At 34.3% G+C, this 25837-nt stretch overlaps 2 protein-coding genes across 2 annotated transcripts in view; one reads left to right on the top strand and one right to left on the bottom strand.

The window, feature by feature from the left end:
- The window catches only part of LOC135683524 (uncharacterized), a 14541-nt gene extending 11730 nt beyond the window's left edge, over window positions 1–2811 (bottom strand). Inside the window, exon 1 of the mRNA XM_089109408.1 lies at window positions 1411–2811. Within this exon, the coding sequence (XP_088965534.1) occupies window positions 1411–1703 (293 nt within the window). The 5' untranslated portion in view covers window positions 1704–2811. The remainder of the gene's footprint in view (window positions 1–1410) is intronic.
- Window positions 2812–4935: 2124 nt separating this feature from the next.
- On the top strand, window positions 4936–25680 carry LOC135683476 (uncharacterized). The gene is made up of 16 exons (XM_089109296.1): window positions 4936–5332; window positions 6887–7087; window positions 9066–9259; window positions 9750–9944; window positions 10892–11017; window positions 11645–12085; window positions 14282–14549; window positions 15853–16050; window positions 16982–17175; window positions 17504–17698; window positions 18994–19122; window positions 20676–20798; window positions 21302–21424; window positions 22427–22552; window positions 23472–23597; window positions 24153–25680. The coding sequence occupies exons 1-16, from the start codon at window positions 5043–5045 to the stop codon at window positions 24644–24646; spliced, it is 3423 nt and encodes a 1140-aa protein (XP_088965422.1). The 5' UTR covers window positions 4936–5042; the 3' UTR covers window positions 24647–25680.
- Window positions 25681–25837: the final 157 nt, after the last annotated feature.

Here is a 25837-nt window from a genome sequence, read left to right on the forward strand (position 1 = left end):
GATCGGAGAGGGCCTCCTGGTGCCATTTTGACAGACTATTTTGAAAGAGTTTGAATTAAATCTTGCTCTTAAATTAGAGCAATGATTCCTTTTTCTTTTAGAATTTCTCAAAGTTACTTTGTGTACTGTTATTATTGTATCAGTTTTTGAGTTTTATTATAAGTTTAATTGCCTTCTGGTGCACAGCTTATAGGGGTTTATTGTTTGCCCTTATTAGCCTCTTTTTCAAAGGTGGGTGTGTATTAACAAGGGGACAGAAGATTTTTTCAAAGAGCTTAATGGTGTCTTCTGCACTTTTTGGATTATCACAAAGTTCTAAAGGTGCATGTTGTAGATGCTGGTTAAATGCTGGAGAAAAGACATTTCACTGAAGTTCTTATAGTCTCGATAATATATAAATTAAGAGTTGATAAAGTTATGTTTGATGAAATTTTTTAGTTCAAATTAACTTCATCAAGAATTGTGATTAGTAACTTCTGAAAGAATTTATACCTTGAATTGGTTGGGTTATCAGTAGCAACAAGTAACCAGATCTTTTTTTCAAATTTACCTCAAGGCAAATGTTCTCTAACAGGCTATCCTCTAAATTGCTAGTTCTTTTACATTTGATTGTATTTTTTAAGTAGACTAGCAATTCACCACCAAGAGCATTTATGTCTAAAGTCTGTTATTTGAAACTGGCTTGTAAGAAAGGTGTTATCAATTTTTGTTTCATTTATGATCACAATGTCAAGCAGAGCTGTGCTCATAAAATCTTTTTGTTCGCAAGATTTGTTTCGGATACAGTGTATGTTGAGATGAGCAATAATAGGATATTTTGAAAATTTGGTGCGCATACCTTTCAGATCTCTATAAGGAAGTTCTTCGTTTACTATTGAGTTCATTTCTATTTATTGAAAAGATATAGATGAATTCATTCATTAGCCATAGACAACGTTACCTTGTGCAAAAATTATCTATAATTTCTTTGAAACCGTGCAAATAGGCAAGAACATTTTGTCACAAATCCACAGGCTTCTTTTGGATCCAGCATCCGTTTGCTGTATCGCGAAAAATCCAGAAACGAATCCACCTAATCGTCGAAATCGGACATCAGCAAGAATCTGATTCCACTAAAAAAATCCGTTTTATACGCGTAAAAAATATGCTTATACCTTACACCCCTCCAAACACCTGCAAGAACCTTCAATGTCTGGTCTAGCGCTATGTAATGTTACACAATATACTAAAAAAGTACATACAAGGAAATTCTCATTTGGCTAAGAGAGAGCAATTTGAAAATTTTCCTTTGTAACTAGCAAAATATGAAAAACACTGTACTGAGTAATGATAAATCACTGTCAATCTGTTGGAGTTTCCTTCAAGAAACTATAGGTTTTTGCGGACCATTAAGGAAAAGCAAACTCATACCTCGTAAGAAATACTTCGACATAGTCCTTGCAAGAAGGTAGTTTCCCTTCAATGTCGAACGATTTCCATTCGATTTCTAAGTAGTAACTGGACGACGAATAAGAACTAGAAGGTTGAATGTAGAAGACACAGTATTCGTTATTCGAGTAATTTGTCATTGCCAGTGTTTGCAGGGACGTGGTTGCATTATTGGTCGAGCCATAGCACACTCCACTTGCATTTTCAAACCAAATTGACAAGACATGCCACAAGAGGACGAGGCTTAAGTTCATTTTCTGTGAATCACTAAACATAAACGTCTTTCTCCGCTGATAGAAATGAGATCTTGATAGCAACTTCTACACGCTATTGTTTTATTGAAACGTGAGATATCGTGAACTCGAAGGCTCAAGTTTCAACCAATGAAATGTGGAATTGACCTATTGGCCCTTTCAAGCTACTAAGGAAGTTTTCTGTCACATCCACTTCATTCCTAGCTCAATAAGCCAGGATCTTCCTTCCGACCAGACTTGGTGTGCATTATGCTAGAAAGTATTTTAACAACTTTTTAACTTATTTTGAAATGTGGTTTAATTTAAGGTAATGTCATAGTCAACCCTTTTAAACAGTTAAATTCACATTACCTCTGAGTCCTGTTAGCTACCACATACCTTTGCTCCAATCTAACTAGCAGCGTCGGGAACCTACACACAATCCTACGACTTCTAGTGCTATTAAAAGCATTGAGATCCCAGACTATTTCAGAAAAACCTAAAAAACAGTCCTTGAATTAATTATTGCCATTTAAGTACATTATGCCAGACATGGTTTTTAGGGCCAGGACACCAGTTTGTGCAGGCCTAAAGATTTTAGACAAATTATTGAATTATAATCGAATTATAAAAACCATCAAGAAGAATCTAACGAAGTCTTAACCTTGTTAGATCCGTGATTTCATAATATTCTACCTTATATGCAAAGTTTCTTGGTTTTAAAATAATAATATTTATGATGATAGTAATAATAAACCCTTTTTAAGGCAGATATAATTAATTTGTATCGCTAACTGAACTGACATAAACTGGCGCTCTGAAAAAAAAACACTCTAGGTTGATTAGGCGACCGTGCTTAAATAACTCACAAATGAAAATGATTATTTAGCTGAAATAGATAGCTATATTGTAATATCATGTGTTAAACGCAATACATTATCTAAAAATTCTTGAAATAAACATTTTTACCGTTCAAAGTTTTAGCTTCTTTTGATACAAATTTAATGATGACAGCGATGTAATAATGTAGTGATGTATTGATCTTGTCATGAAATTTGTAAATAATGTTGACTAAACATTAAGGTGAAACATTTTTAATACAAATAGGAATATGCAGAAAAGCATAATTAAATTCAGCTTAAAACCTGTTTAGGTTCAGGAAATAGGAATATCATGATGTAAAGGTTGTTATTTGTTATCTGTTAAGGTTCGGGACATAGGAATATCGTTGGTCCAATAGTGGCGTAAAGGGCCACCAAGATGATTTTCGAAAAAACGGGTTTTGGATGAGATTATATGTTGCTTAGCATGTTCACAGCATCATTGAAATGAGCGTACACGATTTGTGAGCATTCACATGATGATGTAGCATGTCAGTTTCCTCAAAGGCACATCTACATCGTTATAAAATTTTGCATCTAATTTATTAGGATATCACAGGTCTATAAAATCTAATTTCACTGAAACACAAAGAAAAACTCGCTGTTTTTTAAAAAACGAAGACTAAGATGTACCTCACCGCAGCGTTGACCCGTGTGCTTCTTTTGGTCATTTCTCGTTGTCCCCTTTTTGCAAATTTTCCCCAGTATTGAAAATTTCTTCAAAAAAAGTTCTGCATCAAAAGCTTTGACACGAGTTGGAAAACCCAAGAGCAACCGGATCTTTACTTGGTTTTCGCATTTTTGTTTTCTGTATCGAAATAGAAAATGGAACCCATCTTAGTAGTATTTCAAAATCTGTGGCTACATCCGAAAATGTCTGAAAACGGTTCTCTGCCAGAGATGTCGTTCGCTTGCAGATTAAAATATCCCACTTTTCGCTTGACATAGCTGAAAGATCCAAAATATTTCTTGCACATTTAGTTGCCTTTTGATCTTTAGTAAAAGGTTCTTCAGCAAGAAGGGCCGTAATTCCTGGGGGGAGGGGGACTGGAGCCCTAAAAAATTAGGAGCAAAACGATTTTTTTGAAAAATAATTCTCGTTTTTCTTCAAAGAAAGAAATTCCTGGTAGCTGGATAAAAACCAAACTACGTTTTTCTGTGTTATTGCAATAAACCTCAGCCACTAAGTCATGGTGTCAAGTGCAAGTTGACTTTTCCTGATGGCCGTTATTTTTGTAAAAAGAGTGGTTTTTATCATTTTTACAAAATATAAATTTTTTGCTCTTTTTTACCGCTTTATTTTCGAAAACAGAGCATGAAATAAAAAGAGAGGAAACTGTTATTTTATTTGGCCTATGTACTAACTTATTTACGTATATTTCTTTTATTTGTCTATCATTTGCTTCTTGTTCGTAAATCACTTTCTGTTTCATTACAATGTATTCATTTATTTGTATTAACATGGCTTCAAAATAAGGAAGACGCACTTTTCTGTTCAGGCAGTAAAATTCTACCAATCAATACAACAGCGTCCCTTCCCTCTCAACCCTCAAACGTCTGTCACTAGAATTTAAGCATGACTCTTCCCCTCCACAATTTCGCTCAATAAACAATAATCTGTGTTTGTCGAATTTTCTATCCTGAGCGATTTAGTATCTTATTAAGTTTAGTAAGGGGGGATGCTTTTTTAGCCTTTCTAGAAGGTATACTTTCGAAAATTTTTATTCGCGTTGTTCCCAACCATGGTGGGTCCTTCTACGTTATTAATCTTGATTCTTAGCTCCCAAGGTTCAATTGTGTGGGGCCGTCTCTATAAAATATTATCCATCAAGTTATAAAACAAGTCCAATGTTCTAAGGAATATCTGTAAATGCCTTCTATAGAGCAGAAAGTCTTGAGAAATCTAAAAAATTATGACTTCCGTTTTTAAATCGTTTGCCCCTCAATCCTCCATTGTTTAGAACAAAAGCGTAAGTGGTTTGTCCGAACCAATTAGCTACGAGGAGTAGGTACGCACGCGCATCTAACCTGCTAGAACAATGCTGGACTACGTTGTTTATTTTTTGTATAAGTTCCCTCCTTTGCCTATCTGTTGTGAAATGCAAAGTACGCATGTGCACCTACTCATTTCACGGGGGGCCACCTACACCTTACGGATTTACCCTAACTCGTCTCCCCAACAAATGCCATGACCCACTGCACGCTTTATATTTATTCACTTTGCTGACACCCCCCCCCCTCCCCCTCCAAAATCATATGATAGATTTATGGCCCTGTCAGCAAAAGTAGCCTTCGACCTTTGTCCATTCGACTTTCAAAGAGTGTCTAGGACTATTGTCTCCACTGAAAGTTTGTTTCAGAAACAAAAGAAATTCCGCTTTGCGCAATATATATTGTGTCTATTGGAAAACAGGTATAAAGCCGGGGGTTTGATATTTTCCTATTCAATCTTTCAAAATTTCATCCTCTACTTACAAACTTCGGATAATGTAAAACATTTATGTTCAAAGACTCACAGAAAATGAAATCAAGCTTCGTCCTTTTCTGGCATGTCTTGGCAGTTTTGTTAAAAGTTTCCAATGGAAAGTGCTTTTGGTACTATGGTGCAACGACATCTTTGCAAACATTGTCAAGGACCAATTACTCAAATAACGAACACTGTACATTCTACATCCGACCTTCTGGTTCCTACTCGTCGTCCAGTTACTACTTGGAAATCAAATGGATATCGTTCAACATTGAAGGGAAGCTACCTTCTTGCGTTGACTACGTCGAAATATTTCTCACGAGGTATGAGATACAGCCATACGCAGAATAGAATTCTGAAAATATTTGAATTTTAAAAAATGCTAAAGAAGCTTATAAAGCTTATAAAAAAGCCAGTTTTAAAGCTGCTCTTTTCTTGTTCTCACACCTTGTTGTGCAGACATGAACATCCCTATTCAATTAGAAAAGGAACTAAAATTTTATTGAGAGACGGAAACTGAACTGTTAGGATGGCAGTATAAACAAATGCGATCATAATCAAGCAGTGGCGGATTTAAGGGAGGGGGGGGGGCAACTATGGGTAGTTGGGCTTCCCTCACCAAATTGAAGCAATTTTGGTGCCCTTTTAGAAATTGTGCGTCCTTTCTGAAAAATGGGAAAAGGGTGAAAAAGTTTCTGAGATTTATAGGTTAGTTTACTTTAAAAATAACCTCAAAATTACGTTGTTTATTCCGAAAATGGTTCATGTTTTGCTAGAAAAGTCACGCTTTGGGAGTATTTAAAAGTCACGCCTAAACAATCAATCTTACTATTTGCAATAATGATGCACTATTGTATTTTAGGCGATTCATTAAAGTACTTTCTAGCAATACAGCCATACTCCAAAATTAAAACAAAAGTAACAAATTTTCTAGGCCCCCGAAATTCGAATTTTCAATAAGGAAAAAGCATTCAAGTCAGCCCCCTTTTGCAGAGTACTCTAACAGAGTTGGAGCCACTGTGGCAGAGCATCGAATATTCAGTCGGAAACTTTGTTCATTAAGAGAGACATTAATAAGAAACCTTCAGTCATGCTTGTACTAAGAAAATGAATAGGGAGCCTTTTGTCAGTAGTTAAGGTTTGAAATTGTTGCATAAAGCGTACTCTTGTCAGAAATTTCTGAAAATTTATCAGCACCTCCACTACCAATTTCCCCATTAAATTTGCTCTAGATCCGCCCCTGTAACTAAGTTTTAAAGAAGTTGATTGTAGCCCTGAATTCCTGTTAGACTTTGCAAAATGCAAGAAAGTTGTGAACCCAATGATTAAACAACAGGCAATCTATAAATTTTTAGCAAAAACAAATTCCTTATACAGGGAAGCTTGTATATTCCCTAGCCTTGGTTTAAAATGTTTTGTAAGAATCACAAGGAAGTTCTGCAACTGAAAATAATTGAAATATATGACAACTTTTGATGTGGTCACAGTTCTGGATGCTCATTCTTAGCAAGCAGTTTAAATTCTGAAGTTCATCTTAATGAAATCATGCAGCGTGTTATGATGAGACTATACTAACATGTAATTCATACAGACACGACCAATGCAATGCGTACTTATTGCTACATCTGGCACACTCTAGAATCATGATATTGATGCCAAAAGCCAAACTAACCAAAGCCACCTACCTGTCTTGATCTCTTAACCACGCTCCGTTTAAAAACGCCTCTCTTTTAATAATGTGCAAATTAAAGTCAACATTTTTAATAAATGTTTGGGCTTTTGAATGATTAAATGCGGTAAATTGTATCACATTGATTTAAAGTCATGAAAGATAGTTTATTGACTTGTTATTCAAAACAAATCTTTATATATTACAGTTCATTCAAAAGCATTGGGAGATACTGCTCTGACAACATGATGGCCACAAAGCCGTTCAACATGTATTCCCATGATGGATACGCAAAGATTGTCTTCAAATCAGACAGCTCGATTATACGGCCAGGGTTTTCATTAACATACCAGTTAAGGAACAAGTCAGGATCACCAATGGGTGGACTCCCAGTAAGCAGCACATGCTAGTGAGTTTGCATTTCCTTCTTTTTTCGTGTCTTTCATTTGATTTTGTTCATGCATTCTTCCCAGTATTATTTCATGTATTCACAAAGTGTTTTTTTTGAATCAATAAAGAATTAAAGATGGTGCAGAATCCAAGGTGAAGAAAAACACAGCTTCTTAAACCACTTTCATTTTTCTGGAATTTTTCCAGAAATAAGATATTAGAGGATGACTAACATATATTCAAATATTTTTAATTTAATATTCAGCTTTTCTAAATTATCTGCCGATATTTTCACTTTCATTATAAACGCTTCTTTGCTTAAAATGGAATGCTATAGAGCTGTGAATAAAATAAAATTTTGGTTGTATTAAAATGGATTTTTTTGGAAAAATATTAAACAGTTTGAAACGGAATTAGCCCTATCCAGAATAGGCTTTTTGAAACTTTGGGGAGACCACAAAGTGCCCCCCTCCATAATTTCTTTCTCCTTCTTGCTAGGACTATGAACTTTGTTATGATGGTTCTCTTAACTACTCTTCGCATTTTAGTACTATTGTTTTGAAAATGGCTTTGAAAAAAGCAAACATTTTACGACATACTAAAAGCTTTTTCGTCTGACACTCCTCAGAGCATAAAACGTCAGAATAGGTTCCGAAAAAACACGATGGAAAAATACACTATTGTTTTATTTTTAAGCCACGTGGTTCAGCGATGACGTCATCATAATGGCGGCCTGGTGGTGCAAAAATTTTTAAAATTTTAGAAAATATTTAAAATTTCATATAAATTTCCCAAGTACAAGGCTAAGATTTAAAAAAAGCAAATTTAATGCATTTTCTAACAGAAACAAGAAGAATGACACAATTTTAATGTTATTTCTCAAAATCTTTGTCGTTTCAACACAAGCACTCAACATCAATTGTATATGGTTATTGTTCCTTTTATATAACTAAATGAAGTTAATAACAATTTTTTAGATGATAAAATTAGTTCAAGTTCATTTTAAATGCCTAAGCAGACAAATAATCTATACTGTCTTGGCTCATTCCATCAACTTGCAGTTTTTTTCAAATTAACACCTAGAAATTTGTCAACAAATGTGCGCGCATGCGCAGCAAAAAACCATAGAAAACAATGTTGAATTTGCATGTTCTGATCAGAATCATAAAAAAGACAAAAGTCAATGCCTTGATACTAATTTTCACTAATGTATCTACTTTAGCTGCAAATCCGTGGCATATTAAACTTTTTTTACTTGACTAGCTTTGAAAACACCCCTACATAACCCCCTGATTAACAAAAAACAATAATATTTTATATGAAGATATGTCAGACTGGGTTAAACCTAAATTTCAAGAGGTCTGAGGGGTATTGCTTTGAAACTCGTGAAGTTATGTAAGAAAAACCAATTGGAGGGGCACTTTGTGCCCCCTCTAGTCTGGATAGGGTTCAGCATTTTGTCTCACACAATTGTTGGTATAAGGCATTAGAATATAGATCTAAACATATGCTATCAAGTATGCGTACCCAGTTGTGGAATGAAATTGGCCAATCAAAATGCATGCACATAAGTATAAGGATTGCCCATTCATGTCCGCTTGCCTATAGAAAAGTTGCCAATGATGTCATTGTATGTGAAAGGAAATCCTTCTTTCTATATTCAAATGAATAAAGCACCTTTGCCTATAGAGAAGCAGTATTTTTCTTTGACAATATTTTTAAAAGTCATTTAATTGCGTTTCTCTCTTAGTCTATAATTTTTCGATCGATCTTTTGATCCTTATAACTCTAAAAAGTGTTAGACGAAAAGCATAAATATGTTTCAAAATGCTTGCTTTTTCAAGTTTGGTTAGAATATGTTTGATGAAATACAAAACATCAATAAAATTAATGATAAATTTCTGATCTTGTTATGATTTAATGTTTTCGTAATTTGTGAAATATTTTTCGTTAAAAAAGGTTTCTACCTTGTAGGTTAATTTTTTTCTACCTTGTAGTCATAAGGGTAGTCATTCAGCAGGCACTTTCTTCGCCTCTGGTTGGCCATACACCTACTACGAAAGCAGCCATCCGTGTAGGAGTACCTATTACGCTGGCACAAATACCGTACGCGTTGCTGTGATGGACATTTCATTATACCAAAGGTCGTCGCTCAACTGTTACCAAACTAATTCATACTTTCAAGTCTTAGGTAAAATAAATAAAATTGCTACCTTTCCAAAATATGTTCAGTAGATGTTTTAGTTTCTGCTTATTGCCTTTTCATTGTGTTTCCTGTTTGACTCTTTGTGAAGAATGAAAACATATGTTTGTTAACTGTGTGGCTATGTTTTAGAGCAGTGTAAATCCTACTTTTATAAGTATTCCTTTCGTTTTAACATTTTGTTTAAAGTGTTATTATTTTTCTTTTAGCATCAATTTATCATTACACAGCTTCATAAATCCTAAATTCACATGCATATATCAGCCAATTTCTGATAACCTTACAACATAGTACGTAAAACCTAGATTTGGTTCCTTCATAGATCGAGAAAAAAATAAAAAACAAAGCTCGTTAGAAGGTTCCTATTCAAAATTCAAAATTACCCTGTTACTGTTGGTTTTTGTGATTTTGATAGATTGTAAACAATTTGATGAAAAAGATGTTATTGTGCAACTGATTTCTTCAATATTACTTTTAGCATCTTCCGGTTTCTACAGAACTTCGTCAAACATAGCAGAACGTGCAACATGTGTAAGCAAGAGGATCTATGGAACCCTATTTCCAACCGTGTATACTGTTAAAAAAAATTACGTTTACATGTACTTTAAAAGAAAATTTAACAGCACTGGGTATCGTGGCATCATGGCTGGCTATATGGCTTATGATGAAACTCGTAAGAATTACTAATTGTTTCAATATATTATGCGGTTTTATTATTTTATAACGGTCGATATGGTTAAATTATTATGCTTGATCCAAGATTCAAAAATTGACCTCAAGTAACGTTGGAAGTTCTTTTGTCTCTTAAATTGCTTTTCACTTGACAGAAAAAACTGGGAATCTACGTCTCGGCAAGTGATTTCCGCAATATCATAAGAAATGTGGCATGAAGGATTCATGTGCATCAAAATATATTTTTATCGACTTGCATATGGCTCATGTATACTATTTCGGCACAAGAAAGTACTGAATTTTAGAAAACGTTCTGATAACCTCTCGAGATGGTGATATATTTCCATCGTGTTCTTTTGGACACGATTTCCATCGTTTTATACCTTTAGTATGGTGTGAAATGGTTGCTTTTATCAGAACCATTTTCAACCTCTCGAGATATGAAATGACAATGAATTTGAATAACAGCTTGATCTTTGCTAGCTATGCCTAAAATTTCAAATCAGTTGTCCAAGTTTTATCTTCAAGTCATTTAAACAATTCGGCAAAATTTTGGACAAGAAAATTTATTTTGAGTGTGAGGTGATATATTTAAATGTAAAGCTAAAAAACGACTTTGGAAATAAATCCTTTATCGAATCTCTGTTTATACATTATTGCGATAAAAATGTTTTCAAGATATTTAAGATGATTATAGAACGGCATAAACTGCTTGACATTGGGCAACCATCAACAGGCTCTCTTCACTGTACAGAATATTTTATTCTTTCAACATAGGATTTGGCTTTTTTTAATTCTTTGTCTTTTACAGAAAGATTCAGAAATGTATGAATGTAAACTTTGATTTCAGAAGAACGATATGGCAACTTTCATCTTTGCTAAACTATTGAAATTTCATAAAACATTTGACTGATTCTCGTTTACTGATTATCCCGTTCAATTTCTAAGTTCCAGATGTAGATGAATGTTCTGAAGGAAGCCATAGATGCAGTTCTAATGCTTATTGCACAAATACGCTCCAAAAATACCGATGCGCTTGCAATAGAGGATACACGGGGAATGGATATATTTGCGGTACATTTTAATCTTAATGTGTTTATTGGTTTTAGATTTGTCCTCTTTCAACTAAGATTCTGCTCAATTGGAGTATTATTAAATGCATTTCACCATTATTCTTTTTGCTCTTCCAGCGATTGAAAAACACATTTCTTTTAAGACAATACCTGACTTTTCGCTGAGCCACATTATTTTGAGTAATATTCCAGCCCAAGATTAATCTTTAATTGTTCTATTCTGACACAAGGTGTAAATGTGCCGTAAAATCGAAGTAAAGATTCAATTTTTGTTTCTTGTGTTGCTTCACCAAAACCTTAAGTAATAAAAGCAATGTAGGATCAAATTACAAGATCTAGTCATAGATAGAGTTGGTTACTCACAGAGTAAAGAGAGTGTTTCATTTTATATACACAATTTTGTTTTGATGTACATAAAAAGCTTGAAAGAGAGAGTTGTTTTGCTTTGCATGAATTAAAAAATGAGCAAAGCATCTCGCAATGAAGCATTTTAGCCTTACTCTGATTATTTTGAGCATTAATATTCCTTTTTACTGAACTTTTACAAAAAATTGAGCACTGTTTTTTCACAATAGAACCTTCAGAAATAAATTTAGAAATAAATTAGGAAATCAATTTTCATCTGTAGGTAAAGGGTCTTCCTCTAAACCGGCCAATAAAACTGGAATATACATTGGTGGAACCGTAGGTGGTGTAATCTTACTACTTATTGTCATCATTGCCATAATTTGTTTTCGCAAGAGATCACAGAGAGCAAATCATTCCGAAGCCGTTACTTCAGCAATATTCATTGCTGCCAATGCCTCAGACGATGAAACCGTTTTGCTAAGAACGCAGTCTTTGCAGCAGCGAATGACACAGTCAGCCGTCATTTCTACTGAAGGGGATGCCTCTAACCCACCAACAGCGTTGTCTCGTTTACCTTCATATGCAGAAAGCATGACCCAAAATTCCAACGCAATACCACCGCCTGAATACCAAACAGCCATTGTACCAAACAGTACCTACCCGACGGCTCCACCTCCGTATTCAACAAATCAACCGCCACCACAGAATCCAAGCTACTTCGGTCCTCCTTAGGATTATAATATTTGATGATTTTCACTTATGGAACTATTAAAGTGACTTTCTTAACTAGTATCGCGGTAACTTCAATGACTTGCATGGTATATAGCAATGGTTGAAAGAAGCCATGTCCTTGAATCGACCGCAAACGGCTCACGTTTTTATGTAAAACTTATATACATCCTCATCCATATCATAATGAGCAGTGACTTGTAAGCGATGAAATATTGGAATTAATTCTTTTTGATCTGCTATCTTTATAAAACTGAGTTTTACATTTTTTTAACTTGATTAAGTTTGGTAAAAAAAATTTTGAACGCCGTTTTTACCTTCTAACCCTAAACACTGCAAATAGTTGCATGATATTTGATAGCAGAAGTTAAATTTTGTTAATGCTACCAGATTTTATGTTCTTACTTTTTTTAACAATGATTAATCTCATTCTGTTTGAGTGATGACGTAGTCTAGAAATTCTTTTTCAGATTTCATATTCCTAATACTTCTTGAATTTCTTTTTAATGTAAAAAATTCAACTCTAAACTAAAAGATTTAACCTGGTGGTATATTTATCAATGATGAAGTTAAAAGAAAATCCACCATGTTACCCTAAACTATTTAAAAGACTCTCTTTTATCTGGTTCCGATTGTTAATGGTATTAACAGTACAAAGTATGTTTTCAGAATGAGAATCAAACAAACAGCAGAAAACTAAAAATATTTCAGACCAGATGAATATTCATAAAAACAGACCAAAACGATCTGATTAGAAATAGAGTTTAAAAATGGTCCTTCTCTGTCATTAAAACATTTAAGAACTGAAGTAACAAGGACAAACAATTCAATGATTATTTCTTTAGCCTTTAGTGCTAAAAACTCCTGGTTTTTATCCATTATTTCCCAATTTTTATTCTCTTTTTTCAGTTCCAGCGAAATTTATTCTCATGAAAAGAAATATTGCAGTCAGGTTTTCGCCATTTGCAGTCGATCTTCTAAGAAAAAAAAGTCATCATACCGTTGCTCTCTCTTGATCTTTGAATCTTGAGTTACAATGTTTTTAAAAGAGGTCCAGAAAAAGCGATCTTGAAACTACACCTTTGGCTTTGTTGTACCATAAAAGCTTTCTCTTTTCTTCTTAGGAATCTCTTCTCGAATTAACCATCTTTTCATATCAGGGGCGAACTAACACTATTCTTTATTTTCCAGCACCAGTTCATCTTTATAAATCGATGACCAATTCTTGTTGATTATGTTATTTTCAAGAAGGAAGTCAAATAACCGATCGTGAACTATCCTCTCCAGAATCCTAGGAAAAATTGAAATAATCGAAATTAGCCTGTAATTGTTTACATCTTTTTTGGAACCCGATTTCAATATCGGACTTACTCTTACAAGTTTCCTTGTGTCTTGGAATTTGCCGTTGATTAAAGATGATTTGTATATCATCGACAAAGGCTTTGACAAAAAGTCTGCCACGTCTTTGACAACAGTTATGGGTACCTTATCTGGACCAGCTGCTTTTCAATTTTTCAGCTGTTTGATTGCATCATAGTCAATAGCATTTCTGAGATTTTCGCCGATCAAGTTTTCATGTTTGATGATCATAGTTTCGTTTATAACGCCCCCTCTGAGTTTTTATACAAGCAATAAAAAGTCAATTTTCTACTGACTTTGATTGCATTCAATATAAACAAGCTATAAAAGCATCATACATAGATCGTTTTCAATTCCATTTCTTTTTTAACTGGTTTGATATTCTGAAGACAATCGTCAACTGTCTGAGAAATAATTTTGTTTGCCCAGTTTGGACCAACTGGAATAAAATGCTGGTTTAGTGACTCTGGTTTAGTGACCCTTTTCACGAGTAAGATATCTACCATCCACTTCGACTTCGACACTGGAAAGCTTTGCTTGAATGCTGATTCTTGTCTATTATGCTGATTTTAAATGCTGATTTGTTTATGGTATCCCTTTGGACTTCCTACATTTTCATTGATTAGGCCGTGATGATAATGGCTCATGGATTAGGCATTGTACCTTTCTGCGGGGGGTATTTTAGGCTATTGCTGCCGCATTATAATCTAATGCCGGGGGTTGATATACTCCTATTCCATCTTTCAAAAGGATTTTTGATAGACCTTGTGGAAAACTACAAGTTTACCATTAATGGACAACATTTATGTTCGAAGCCTTACATAAATGAAATCAAGCGTCGTTCTTTTGTGGCATGTTTTAGCAATTTTGCTTAAAAATGCCAGTGGAGTGTGCTATAATTCGACAAATTATGCGACAACCTATTTGCAAACATTGTCGAGGCTCAACTACTCAAATGATGAATACTGTTCATTCGACATAAAACCTGCTAGTTTCAACTCGTCGTCCAGTTACTACTTGGAAATCGAATGGATATCATTCAACATTGAAGGGAAACTACCTTCTTGTGATGACTATGTTGAAGCATTTCTCACGAGGTATGACATGCAGCCCTGCACAGAATAGAATTGAGAAAATATATAAATTTTTAACGAACGAGTTAACAAAACTTTGTTCGCATTTCTGAGATTTTCGCCGATCATGTTTTCATGTTTGATGAGCATAGTTTCGTTTAAAACGCCCCCTCTGAGTTTTTATACGAGCAAACATAAGCATTCCAGCTCATTTAGAAGCTGGGAAGCCAAGGCATTTAGAAGCTGGGAAGTACAGGCATTTTGGCGTGATTGCGTGATCAACGTATTTTCGATGCATGAATTCGTGGCACAAATTTTTATGATGTGTAAATGCGTGAATAGACATTCACGCGTGATTTGTGAATCAGCATTACTCATGGCGTGATTGCGTGAATATGAGTGCTGCAAGCGAATTTCGAAATTGAGTTTTACAAGCGTTCTGCCAGCGTTTTTCACACAGAAAGTCTTGGTTTCCTGTACCAGACCAGATAAATGTCTCCATTATTCAAAGTGTACAATGCCGATGGCTCTGCCAAGAAAAAACTATTTCTGTTAGATAGTTTTTAAAAAATTCAAAGAGCTTCTAGGGGGCGTATTCCTGAAATTGGAATTCTAGTACCGTGAAAGCGTGATTGCGTGATTCAGCATGGATACCTGGTACCCCCCCCCCCCCCCTCAATAGACAAAAAATTTTGCATAAAAATCTAGCAACCTGGGTAACCAAATTAGCAGTAGAATTGTCCATGTTAGGATAATAGCAGGAGGTTTGATGCAAGCACATAATCTGATATGCTGAATACGATGAAATTCATATCAAGCTTCAAAATTGCCCCCAAAAGCTATTTTTGGACTGGGATACTGGACACTTTGTTTCCTGGCGTAATTTGAAGTGCTATATAAAACTTTATGACTAGGCCAGTTGTACAACTGAAATTAAATGCGGTCACAGTTCTACATGCTAAGCCAGTTTAGTCACTGTACAAATGAATTTCTGCAGTTCATCTTAATGACTTCTTGCAGCGTGTTAGGATGAGACTATACTAACATGGAATTCATATACACATGACCAATACAATACGTACTTATTGCTACAACTAGCACATTCTGGAATTATGCTATTGATGCAAAAAGCCAGTCTAACCAAAACCCGTACCTGTCTTGATTTCCGTCCCAATACTTCCCTCTTTCAATAATCGCGCAAATTAAAGCCAAAATTTTTAATAAATGCTCAGGCATTTGTATGATCCAAAATTGTATCACATTGATTTAAAGCACTGAAGAACAGTTTTCTAACTTCTCAATAAACAAACATCTTTCTTTATTACAGATCCTTTAAAAGCATCGGGAGATATTGCTCTGATAATATGGTCGACACACAGCCATTCAACATGTATTCCCATGATGGATACGCAAAGATCGTCTTCAAATCAGACAGCGCAAGAACACGGTCCGGCTTTTCATTGACATACCAGTTAAAGAGCAAGTCAGGATCACCAATGGATGGATACCCAAGCAGCACATGCTAGTGTGTTTGCATTTCCTTCTTTTTTCGTGTTTTTCGTCCGATTTTGTTCATGCATTCTTTCCAATACTATTTCATATATTCAGGAAGTAAATTTTCTTTAAATCAATACAGATTTAACTATTTAGCAGAATCAAAAGAAAAGCAGAATACAAATCACTTTTTTGGCATTTATCCAGGACTACAATATTGTATGATGACCATCATATAATGAAATATGTTTTAAATAACATTCAGCACTCCTAAACTTTCTGCAAAAATTGTCATTGTCAGTATATAGCTCTGCTTCAAATGAAATGTTATAGACCTTGATTAAAATAATAATTTCGTCGTATAAAAGCTGAAAATAATTTCAAAATCAAACGTTTTCAAACGTACTTAAGCATTTTCTATCAAACAATTCCAGGTATAAACCAACAGAGCATTGATCGAAAACTCTAGGCTAGGACGTATGTATACCCAGTTGTGGATTAGAGTTGGCCGAGCAAGATGCGAGTTCATAGGTATAAAGGTTTGCCCATTTGAAGTCATTTTTCTATAGAAAATATGACCAATTGTGTCATGGTGTGAGAGAGAAACTTCTTATTTTAATATTCAATTGAAAAACCACTGTTGAGTAGAGAGAAGTAGACTATTTTCACCTAGCGACTCCTTTCGCAATTATAAATGGTCATATTTTTGCTTTTCTTTATCGGTCTTAGTCTAGAGTTTTCCGATTAATGTTCTGATGTGTTATATCCTGAAAAGTTTCAGACGAAAAGTTTAAATGTGTTTCAAAATGTTTGTTTTTGCAAATTTGATTAAAACGTTGTTGATGATGCAAAATATTTACAGAATTAATGGTAAATTCCTGCATCTACTTGTTCTCTGAAGTGCTATTAATTCCTGAAGTATCTGTGGTTTAAATTGATTTCCCTTGTTCTCTACTTTGTAGCATTAGTGATTTATCTGAAGCAGCCACATTATACTCTTCTGGTTGGCCCTACGGTTACTACGCGAGCAGCTCCCCGTGTTGGAGAACCTATTACGCAGGTTCAAAGGCAGTGCGTGTGGCTGTGATGGACATTTCATTATACCGACAATCATCTGTTCTCTGTTTCACAAATGATTCATACTTTCAAGTCTTGGGTAAAATCAATTAAATTGCTACCTTTCCAAAAAGTGTTCAGTAGACGTCTTAGTTTCCGCTTATTGCCTTTTCATTATGTTTCATGTTTGACTCTTTGTCAAAAATAAAAAACAAAGTTTTGTAAACAGACTGACTATGTTTATAAAGCAGTCAGTGATAAATGTAGATTGTAGATTGTGGATTGTATATCGTAGAACGTAGACTTTGTTCCTACATAGATCGAGTGAAAAATAAAAAACAAGGCCCATAGAGAATGTTTCTATTCAACAATTAAAATGAAATAAAAGGATGTTATTGTGCAACTGACTTTTATAATGTTACATTTAGAATCGTCTCTTCACTTCTCAACTTCATCGGATATAAAATCTTACGCATCTAGTGTGAGCGGATTGATCTGTGGAACCTTATTTCCAACGGTGTATACTGCTACAGAAAATTACGTTTACATGTACATTAACAGACCACAGACAAGCACTGGATATCGTGGCATCATGGTTGGCTATATGGCTTATACTAAAAATGGTAAGAATTACTTACCATCACCGTTTATTATACGGTTTTATCATTTTATAACGGTTGATATGCTAAAATTATTGTGCGCGAGCCCTGATTCTAAAACTGACATCAAATTGCATTTAAGTTATTTTGTCCCTAAGGTGCTTTTTCGACAGAACAATCAAAGAATTCTAAGTTTGGGAAAATAAATCACAATATCTTAGGTTTATGTAGCATGAAGGATTTAAGTGCATCATAGTCTATTATGAGAGACTTCAATATTGCTCAAATAGTCTTTTTCGTCACTAGAAATTACTGAACATTAGGGGATGTCATGATGATATATTTTCATCAAACTTTTGAGATGATGATATATTTTCCATCGTATTTTTTGGACCCTCATTTGGACGTTTTAAACACTGAAGAGTGTCAAACGAAAAAGCTTTTAGTATTTTGCAAAATGTTTGCTTTTTTCAAAGCAATGTTAAACCTCTTGAGATATAAAATGATAATGATATTGAATAACAGCTTGATTTATACTGGCTAGGCCTAAAAAATTTAGTCAGTTGTCCAAGTTTTGTCTTCATATCATTAGAACAATTAAATAAGATTTTGGACACGAGTGTAAAATTTAAACGTGAGGTGATAATCTTAAATCTAAGGCTAAAAAACGACTTTGGAAATAAATCCTTAATGAAATCTTTCTTCGAAAATCATTTTGACAAAACGTTTCTCAAAGACATTTTTAGATGATAATAGACCGAAGCAGTCTTTTCTTTCTACAAGACGACTATATGCTCAAAGCATTTACCTCCCTTTTCCATTAAAATAATTTGCATCAATTTGATACTTTAGACAGTTTTATTTCCCTAAAAATATAATATTTTGAAGAAAGGCTCATTGACAAGGGCTTTACGTAAAAGGATTTTGGTCAATAGTTAGAATATATTTTGAAGTATAGAATTCAAAGAAAAAATTTTTGAAAAAGGAAAGAAGTTTAAGGCATTCTAAAGCTTTTCGTTTTACACATTGGAGCATATTTTACCCCTGCTCGATGAATAACAAATATGTAGGCACGATAGAAGGATTAAAAAGCTTCAAACTCCTTGGTATTGGGCGACCAGCACTCGGTGCACTGTACCGAATAGTTTGTTCTTAAAACACAGAATTTGACTTTTTATGTGGCTGTTAGTCTTTTACCAATAGATTCAGAAATGTAAAAAGGCAAACTTGAATCTTGGTTTTTGCTAAACTGTTAAATTTTATAAAAATATTGACTGACTCTCGTTTATTGATAATGGCATTGAATTTCTTTGTTACAGATGTGAATGAATGTACTCAAGGAAGCCATAAATGCAGTTCTAATGCTTATTGCACAAATACCGTCGGCTCATACCGATGCACTTGCAGTAGCGGATACACGGGGAATGGATACGTTTGCAATTCAATTGGTAAAGTAGATGCTATCAGTTTTTGAATGCTTTCTTGAAAGGCAGGCACCCCAAAGCTAGAAAATCCTTTTGAACGTTCCTCTGTCTGGTTTTTAGGTATAATTCATATATTCAAACAAACAGTGGTCAGGACTGGAAGGTTGGAGGGGTAAAGAGACATTTTTATTGGCCGCACGTTTAAAAATTTGGATAAACACCCTATTTGGTTAATGTCTTTGAATGAAGAAAGGCTTTATTTTTATCATGCAATGGTTAGCTGATCAAACGCAATAACAGTTATATGTAGCTTTTTGTAGCTTGTCCTTGCCATTCCATAGCTTTCTATATCCTTGTCATAACCTTTCAAGTTTATATTCTTAATCGTGTCAGGCAAACAAATATTCAATAAAGCGAAATTTTTAGGACTGAAATTCAATAACTTTTGAGAACATTTTTGTTTACACTAATAGATGCTATTTCTCTATGATTCTTTTCAATCAAAACGTTTTCAAGGGTCTTTAAATAAGATTATCGCATTAAGAAATTATTGCAATTATCCAAAATGTTTATCTGTGTCAAGCATCTAATTCTCTGGTCTACGAATATATTTTTCATGGTTTGATGAGTATTAATGTAAAAGATAAGTTTGGAAAAAAAACTCGTTGCCACGTCGTAATCATTTTCTGGTGGCACAGATTTCAAAATCGGTATCATTATAAATCATTATAAATCTTGCTGTTCCAAAAACTAAACACATCTTTTTGCTAAGCAGAAATTTGGTTGCTCACCGAATATCTAAAAACAAACATAAGAGTTTCATTCATGGCTAACAATGCAAAGAGTCTAACTACAAACTCAAAAAAGATTCCAGTTTTTAAAAGCATCTGTACACTGCTCCTTATACGGCCATGCTGTATAAGGAGCTTCCTTTGTTACTAAAAGAATTGAATATTTTTCCTAAATAATCCTTTTTCTTTCTCCTTATCTTCTACAGTGTTGGTCTGGCAGGGGGCCAGGTGGGCCATGACTCCCTCAGCTGACATTTTTTTGTTTTGGCTCCAAAGCTTGTAAAGGGCGGCAAAACTTCCAAAAGTTTGATAAGGACTCAATTAGACGACGGACTTGTCTGGTTATTAGGTCCCAAGAAGGCCAGCAGAGTCAAAAAAGACTTCTAGCTTCAAGTCAATGCACAGATGGGGCACACAGACATAGCCCGAAGACAGATGACTTTTAAGTCAACGCATAGACTTCATGTTTCTAACCCAGGGATACTTCATGTTTCTTTTCGAGTGGCATAAATTGAGTTTGACAAGATAGTTAGAGTGGGCCTAATTCTCTTAATGGTTGCGCCTTTTTTCGTTTTCGCAATATTTGGGTGGATGGAGAATTTTGTATCAAACTAAAAAATTCCTAAAATCATTTCTAATACCTTTTGTTAGTCATGGTGAATTCACAATATAAAAAGGCATCGTTTCCCTTATGAACAAATTAAAACCTCCTCGTATTGGCTAGGACCATCCCCCCCCCCACCCCTTTAGAAAATAATTGTCAAATTTTCTAACCTTTACTTGAAGATGAGTGTACAAGTGGTAGCCATAGTTGCAGTAGTCAAGCTACATGTATATCTGGGACCGGCTCATACCGATGCATTTGCAAAAGTGGATACACGGGAAACGGGTTTAGTTGTGAAAAAGAAGGTAATTTCATTTATGTTTTTGGTCTTTTTTTTGCTTATACTGTTCAAACATATTTACTTGTTCATATTCGTTAGTTATCAAATTTTAGTAAAGAACATCAGCATACACAAAAAAAAAACACAACTATCAGAATAAAATTTTTGGCTGTAAGTAACATTTAAGAAATAAGTTACTTGCAGCAAATTGTTGGTGATTTGGAAAGATGTGCAAGAAGCATCCACTTATAAAGCCTCTTACGGTTTTTTTGCAGAAAAGTTTATTACATTTAAAATCAATTTTTAAAGATGAGGATAACATGTAACTTGCTAATTTGAAGCTTTTCTTTTCGATCCAGCTAACAATTCGATTAATTTTTAATATATCTTTGGCTAATAAAATCTTAATGTCGGTATTAAACAAGTGGAATTTTAATAAACAGAAAAAAGAGTTGTGAATTTTCATTAAACACTCAAATATTTACCGTTTAATGGCAATGCCAATCAATTTCTAACCTTTACTTGAAGATGAGTGTACAAGTGGCACCCATAGTTGCAGTACTAATGCTATATGTATATCTTGGTTGGGCTCATACCGATGCATTTGCAAAAGTGGATACACGGGAAGCGGGTTTAGTTGTGAAAGAGAAGGTAATTTCATTTATGTTTTTTGTCCTTTATTTGCTTATATTGTTCATACACATTTACTTGTTCATGTTTGTTAGTCATCAAAGTTTAAAAAAGAACATCTGCATACACAAAAAACAACTGTTAGAATAGATATTTTGCTTTAAGTAACATTTAAGAAATAAGTTACTTTCAGCTCTTTATATATTGTATCAGTTTGAGATTTCTCTTCTTTCAACGAAGATTGTGCTCAATTGGGGTGTTCTGTCGGACCCTCATTCTGACGTTTGATACTTTTATTATGTTGTGAAATGTTCAATTTTTTCAAAGCCATGCTCAACCTCTTCAGATATATAATAATTATGATATTGAATAACAGCTTGGCTTTTACTGGCTAGGCCCTGATATGAATTTCGTTCCGACCACAAAGGAGACAATGTTGGTTATCAAGGGCACCATTTTTCTCAGCCCCCCCCCTTCCTCCCTCCCCCTCACAAAGCAAGATAGGCTAGGCCACCACTGAAGCTTTAGAAAAATTATGATTGTCTACAATAATTTTATCCAAGGCTCAATAATATAGTATCAATAACCTCTTTCTTTCTTCAGCAGTAAATCAAATTTCTAGAAAGAGGTGGTGAGGTCTGACTTCGCTTTCAAAACTGACCTTAGTGCTCCAAAACTTTTGACAGTGATTGTCTGAAAATTAAATTGCAAACTGTTGGTGACCTGCAAGGATGTGCAAAAGCACCCACTTTTAAAGTCTGTTACGGTTTTTGCTAAAAAGTCTATTACAATTAATATCAATTTTTAAAGATAAGGATGACATGTAACTTGCTAATTTCAAGTTTTTCTTTACGATTTAAAAAACAATTTGATTTATTTTTAATATATCTTTCACCGATACAATCTTACTGTCAGTATTAAACATGTAAGAATTTAATCAACAGAAGAAAGAGTTGTGAATTTTCATAAAAAATTTAAATGATTCCCGTTTTTTGGTAATGCTAATGGATTTTTAACCTTTAGATGGCGATTACTGTGCACTTGGAACACATAGTTGCAGTAATAATGCTACATGTATATCTGGGACCGGATCATACCGATGCATTTGCAATAGCGGATTCACGGGGAGTGGATATAGTTGTGTGCCAGGTAATCTCATTTATGTTTTGTGTCGGTATTTTATTTGCTTATATTGTTCATACACATTTACTTATCAATGTTCGTGAGTCATCAAATTATAGTAAAGAACGTCTGCATACACAAAATACACAACTATCAAAATAAAAATTTTGGCTATAAGTAACATTTAAGAAATAAGTTACATTCAGCTCTATTTTATCAGTTTGAGAATTCTTTTTATTCAACGAAGATTCTGCTCAATTGGGGTGTTCTGTCGGACCCTCATTCTGACGTTTGATACTTTTAGTATGTTGTGAAATATTTAATTTTTTGAAAGCCATGCTCAACCTCTTCAGATATATAATAATTATGATATTGAATAACAGCTTGGCTTTTACTGGCTAGGCCCCAATATGAATTTCGTTCCGACCACACTGAAAACAATATGGGTTATGAAGGGCTCCATTTTTCTCAGCACTTCCTCCCTTCCCTCCCCCCTTTCCTCCCCCCTAAGTGAAATAGCCTAGGACGCCACTGAAGCTCTAGAACAATTTTGATAGTCGGAAATAATGTTATCCAAGCCTCAAGAATTTTAATGTCTCTAACCTTTTACCTTTTTCAACAGTAAATCAAATTTTTTTGGGATTTGGAAGGATGTGCAATAAGCACCCACTTGTGAAGCTTGTTACGGCTATTTGCTAAATCGTTTGTTAGGATTAATATCAATTTTTTAAAGATACGGATAACTTATAGCTTGCTAATTTGAAGTTTTTCTTTTCGATCCAGATAACAATTTGATTCATTTTTAATATATCTTTCAGTTATAAAATCTAACTGTCAGTATTAAACAAGTGGGATTTTAATCAACAAAAGAAAGAGTTGCGAATTTTCATAGAAAATTTAAATGATTCCCGTTTTTTGGTAATGCTAATGGATTTTTAACCTTTAGATGGCGATTACTGTGCACTTGGAACACATAGTTGCAGTAATAATGCTACATGTATATCTGGGACCGGATCATACCGATGCATTTGCAATAGCGGATTCACGGGGAGTGGATATAGTTGTATGCCAGGTAATCTCATTTATGTTTTGTGTCGGTATTTTATTTGCTTTTATTGTTCATACACATTTACTTGTTCATGTGTTCGTTAGGCATCTAATTTTATTAAGAATATCTGCATACACAAAAAACACCACCAGAATATAATTTTTGAATATGATTAACATTAATGAAATAAGTTACATTTTAATTTTGATATGTTTTATCTTTTTCCGATTTGTCCTCTTTCAACTAAGATTCTGATCAATTTGAGCGTTGGCCGCAATATTCTGAAAGAGTTTTATTATTAACCTAAGATTATTTTTAAACTATTCTAGCCTGACACAAGCTGTAAGTTTGCCTTAGAATCAAAGAAAGATATTAACTTCTTGTTTCAAGTGTTGCTTCGTTATAAACCTAAAGAAAAAGAGAACAGAACTATGAGTCTAGCATCAAGATACAAAGTCTAGTCGCAGCGTCACACTGTTGAATTGGTTACCATATGAGCTTTTAGACTATATTCTTACGAAAGACTATGCACTGTTTTTAACTGCAGAAACGTTTTTTATAACAAATTTGTTTCTATAGGTGACGGGTCTTCCTCTAAAAGTGCAAGCAAAGCTGGAATATACATCGGTGGAGCCGTCGGTGTTGTCCTCATAATACTTATTATCATCACTGTCGTTCTTTGTTGTTGCAAGAGATCGCATGATTCTGAGGTGCCTTCTACAGCAATACAAACAAGCCATTCTCAAACTGCTACCTCAGCAACATACATCGTCGCCAATACCTCAGCAAATGGTGCCTTTATGCAGAATACGGAGTCACTGGAGCAGAATATGACTCAGCCTGCTGTCATTTTCAGTGAAGGGAAGGCCTCTCTTCCACCAGCAGGGTTAGCACCATTTCGTCTGCATACAGCAAGAGTGGCACCAGATATCAACACCATACCACCGCCTGATTACCAAACAGCCATTGTATCAAACAGTACCTACCCAACGGCTCCACCTCCGTATTCAACTAGCATGGAATCAACAAATCAACCGCCACCACAGAATCCAAGCTTCTTCGGTCCTTCTTAGGATTATAATATTTGATGATATTCATTTATGAAACTATTAAGTTGACTTTCTTAAATAGTATCGTTGGTCATTGCATATAGCAAAGGTTGAAAGGAGCAAAGTCCTTGAATCGACCATAAATGGCTCTCGTTCTTATGTAAAGCTATAAACATCCGCATGCATTTGTTAATAAGCAGCAACTTGTAAATGATGAAATTTTGGAAAGAATTTTTTTCAATCTGTTATTTTTATAGAACTGAGTAGTAGATTTCATGAATTTTATTAAATTCGGTCAAGAAAATTGCCAACTTTTTAAAGGCCGTTTTATTTGCAAATTTGCAATTATTGTATTAGAATGTTTACAAATTTTTAAAAATTGTACCACACCTTTTGTAAATTCAAATAGTAATTTGTTAAATTCTTATCGTTACTATTTTACACTTATTCCATCAATGATATATGGATAAGTTGCAATGCATATCTCTATACACACTGGATGAATAGCCGCAATACCTATAAGCACATATGCCTGCATTCACATTTGGGTACACGGTTTTTTCTATGTACATATTGTATATCGATGTATCTATCTCCTAAATTTGGAAAACATGTTCTAGATTAATTATGAATAATTAAAATAAGCTAATTAATACCAACTAACGGAACAGCAACGAATTTGGAAAAAATGTGATTATTGGTTTCGAAACTAGTAATTGACGTAATACCAATACGCAATACCAGTAACTAACATAATAGCAATGTAGAGAAAAATATAAACATATGTATATGCATCTGTATATAATTAAATACATGCGATAAATGCGATAAATCCTACTTTTATGCGATAAGTCTTACATCTACGCGGTAAGTCCTAAATTGGCAATACAAATAAGGTTTGATAGATAAGTAATGGAAGCCGCAAACAACCCCGCGATCGGAATTCAAACCACTTTTGTGAAGCCATTAGGCGTTTTCTTAAAGTTAAAAATCAATTAAACGAAATTTCAAACCATTGCCAAAAACACTTTTGATTTATAAACTGCAAAAGCTACTGTTTTAAAAGTAAAAAAAATTAACTTTTAGTTTGTCGGACTCGCAGCTTTGAAACCTTTGTGACACATGCTACAATTTTAAAAATGGTTTTGTAACAGATTCTGTTAATCGCGACATGATAAGTTCAGAAAAACATTTAGAAGATCACATTTAGGTGCT

Source organism: Rhopilema esculentum, chromosome 7 (assembly GCF_057945365.1).
Source record: "Rhopilema esculentum isolate cy_ngs chromosome 7, ASM5794536v1, whole genome shotgun sequence".
NCBI classification, from domain to species: domain Eukaryota; kingdom Metazoa; phylum Cnidaria; class Scyphozoa; order Rhizostomeae; family Rhizostomatidae; genus Rhopilema; species Rhopilema esculentum.

Excerpts from the sequence above, each read along its gene's own strand:
- LOC135683476 (XM_089109296.1), top strand. The coding sequence starts at position 5,043 with ATGTTCAAAGACTCACAGAAAATGAAATCAAGCTTCGTCCTTTTCTGG. Across the intron at positions 7,088-9,065 it reads CCAGTAAGCAGCACATGCTA|TCATAAGGGTAGTCATTCAG; the intron begins GTGAGTTTGCAT and ends TCTACCTTGTAG. Across the intron at positions 19,123-20,675 it reads ATACGTTTGCAATTCAATTG|ATGAGTGTACAAGTGGTAGC; the intron begins GTAAAGTAGATG and ends CTTTACTTGAAG.